Genomic DNA, 2683 nt, shown 5'->3' with positions numbered 1-2683 from the left:
GTAGGGCACAAACTGGATGACATGCCGTCTACGCATGTGGGCAAACCCAAAGGAAGCAAGACTCTTGAAGCCCTTGCCATGTTAAGTGTATGCGATGCCAAGGTAAAGGTCATCATGTCAATGCCCGACAAGAATAAGAGGTGAGCTAATAACAGGTCTTGAGTTCAAGTCTCCTCGTCGGATAGATCTTTAAGGTCTCTTGGGATAGTTTCCTACAACGTTAAAACAATCTTCTTCTTCTTCTCTCTCTCTCTCTCTCTCTCTCTCTCTCTCTCTCTCTCTCTCTCTGCATGCCTTCTTTGTTACCACTTTGAAAGGCAAGGCTCTACGACATAGGACAAGAGTGTCGGCAACGAGACAAGGCAAAAGGCAGTGCCATGATGTATGTGGGGGCCAAGTGACGGGGTCATCATTGCAATGCATGAGGGCCTATGAGAGTCTTCTCGCCCCTCTCTCTCTCTCTCTCTCTCTCTCTCTCTCTCTCTCTCTCTCTTTTCACACGCACAAATACACATATGCATGTGATTCCTGTTCTTGATAACAAGCTCATAACTATAAAATTGTTGTCTCCAATAATACACCAGTATTCATGGAAACCAAAAGAGACAAGAAAGCAGCAGTGAGCACCTTCGAGAAACGCCAGCGAGGCAATGCACAAGAACACGACCTTTTTGAAGGCCGTCATCTATGAAATGCAAGCAGAGATCGAGAGAATCAAGAATATTTTGATCAAGCGTGTCATTCCATCGAAGCCAGAGGCGAGTGAGGTGAGGAAGAGGCTGCCACGGCACGCCATCTAGAGGTGAATGCAGAGAGGAAGGAACAGAGTCGTGGGTAGGGAGCGCCGTGAGCAGCGAGAGGAGGTGAGTGATCCCTTGAGTGGCAGAGGAGAGTACAGCCTCTGCGTCCTTGGCATCTCCTACGAAAAGCGCAGTTCTCACTTCCTTCATTTGCAGAAGCCGGCATTGATGCCAAACCACAGCCTTGCTTCCTGCCAAGCTCGTCTCTTTCTGCATACATACAGGGCTCGTATAAGATAGTAGTAGGTATTGCCCTTAAAAGTCACAGAGGCAACTTCACCTCGGGCAAGCACATTATATGAACGAGCTCGCTCGCCTATACGCTTTCTGATTAAGCTCACTCATGCGCACACATAGAAACAATGGCACTATATCTCTTACCTGGTGGCTGCTCCCGGCGTTGAGAGCCCACCAGAGGCCTGCCATGCCCCTATGGCTAAAGCACCAAGAGACTCACCGACAACATCAGAATGTCACATGCATAGCGTAAACGGTCAACCCGGTGAGAGCCGTTCACGTGGAGGAAGCACAGGGACAATGTGTGTAATGGAAATGGCCTATGACTTTTGAGAATAGCGGAATTAAGAGAATTAGAGTGAACATTTTTGTGAAACTACTTTGAGAACATAGAGGGTAAACTTAATCAGCGGTAGCAACATAACCATAGTACTTAATTAACTTGGCATGAACAATACTTTTGCAAAAGAGGGACTTGACAACAATTGAGGACTGGATTTATGTGGAGCCAGTCCTCCCTCCAATAGGCTTTTCTTTTATAAATTCTCCCATCAAGAAAGACTTGGTACAATACAATCTTTGTGTTCCTTGTAACGTAGGTGATGCAATGACGATGGAAAGCTTCGTGCATCACAAGCATAGCATCGACTTTACAAAAAGCGTTAATCATCCCCAGCCTCAGTCCCATGGCCTCAAACACCTTCAAAGGGGGAGAGAACTAATGGGGGATGAGGGTAAGGAAGAGGACGAAGAAACATTCATAGGAGAAAGAAATAGTTCCTCACTTATTATCACTCTTCTTGCTAACATACATGATAGCATAGTGATGAAGATGGAGAAGATGGCAAGCTTAAGCATTGGAACATGGCTCTTGGTTGGATTTGCATTCCATAGCCAAGAGTGTTGGTGTAGGTTCTCAAGTTCTCTACTAGCTCGGGGGAGGAGATGGAGCTCGTGCACTTTGCACTTCACACAATGAAAGTGTGTGTGTGTGTGTGTGTGTGTGTGTGTGTGTGTGTGTGAGAGAGAGAGAGAGAGAGAGAGAGAGTACCCCCCAAGCTAGCCCCCTCCTTGCTTTGGTCGACCCCCTCTTCTAGCACTAGCCTGCACCTGATTGGACCTCCTCAAGCCTGGCCAATCACATGCTTAGTGCATATCAAGCAACAAGGGTAGCCTTGGGACAAGTGTCCCCCTTTTCCCTTTGAGAGAGAGGACTTGATAAATGAAAAAACAATTAATTAAATTAACTAAATTATCATTGGACCCCTTGGGAGGCCAGCCTATAGGCTTTAGGTACACCATGAGGGCAACATGAAGAGGAGCTTAACAAGTGTCCTATTTGCTTTCTTTGTACCAAGCTTGCCTTGTGTGAGGGTGTGTGTGTTCTCTCACTAGCCCCTACAATGAGGGCTCGCCTCCCCTTAAGTAGGGATCATGTTGACTTTGTGGAACACCTCAAGCCCCTTATCATGGAGCACCTTAGCACCTTAGTCATTAACACTAGGTTGGTAATGGGACACTTTTATGTCCTGTGAAGTGACCATTTTCTTTGAATTATGTCAAGAGTTTCAAAATGGATTTTGAGGTGCTATCTGTCTAGAAAGTTGTTTCATGAGCTGAAAAAAATTCGACATTTTTTTGGAATA

At 46.0% G+C, this 2683-nt stretch overlaps 1 protein-coding gene across 1 annotated transcript in view; it reads right to left on the bottom strand.

The window, feature by feature from the left end:
* The window catches only part of LOC147438785 (uncharacterized), a 67422-nt gene extending 66086 nt beyond the window's left edge, over positions 1 to 1336 (bottom strand). Inside the window, exons 1-2 of the mRNA XM_086484761.1 lie at positions 1182 to 1336; positions 628 to 1010 (exon numbers count right to left, since the gene is read on the bottom strand). Of these exons, the coding sequence (XP_086340887.1) occupies positions 628 to 1010; positions 1182 to 1226 (428 nt within the window). The 5' untranslated portion in view covers positions 1227 to 1336. The remainder of the gene's footprint in view (positions 1 to 627; positions 1011 to 1181) is intronic.
* Between the last annotated feature and the right edge of the window lie 1347 nt (positions 1337 to 2683).

The sequence above is a fragment of the Adiantum capillus-veneris genome, chromosome 16 (assembly GCF_014529385.1).
Source record: "Adiantum capillus-veneris isolate H3 chromosome 16, ASM1452938v2, whole genome shotgun sequence".
Taxonomy (NCBI): Eukaryota; Viridiplantae; Streptophyta; class Polypodiopsida; order Polypodiales; family Pteridaceae; genus Adiantum; species Adiantum capillus-veneris.
This window is presented reverse-complemented; position numbering and strand designations above follow the sequence as displayed.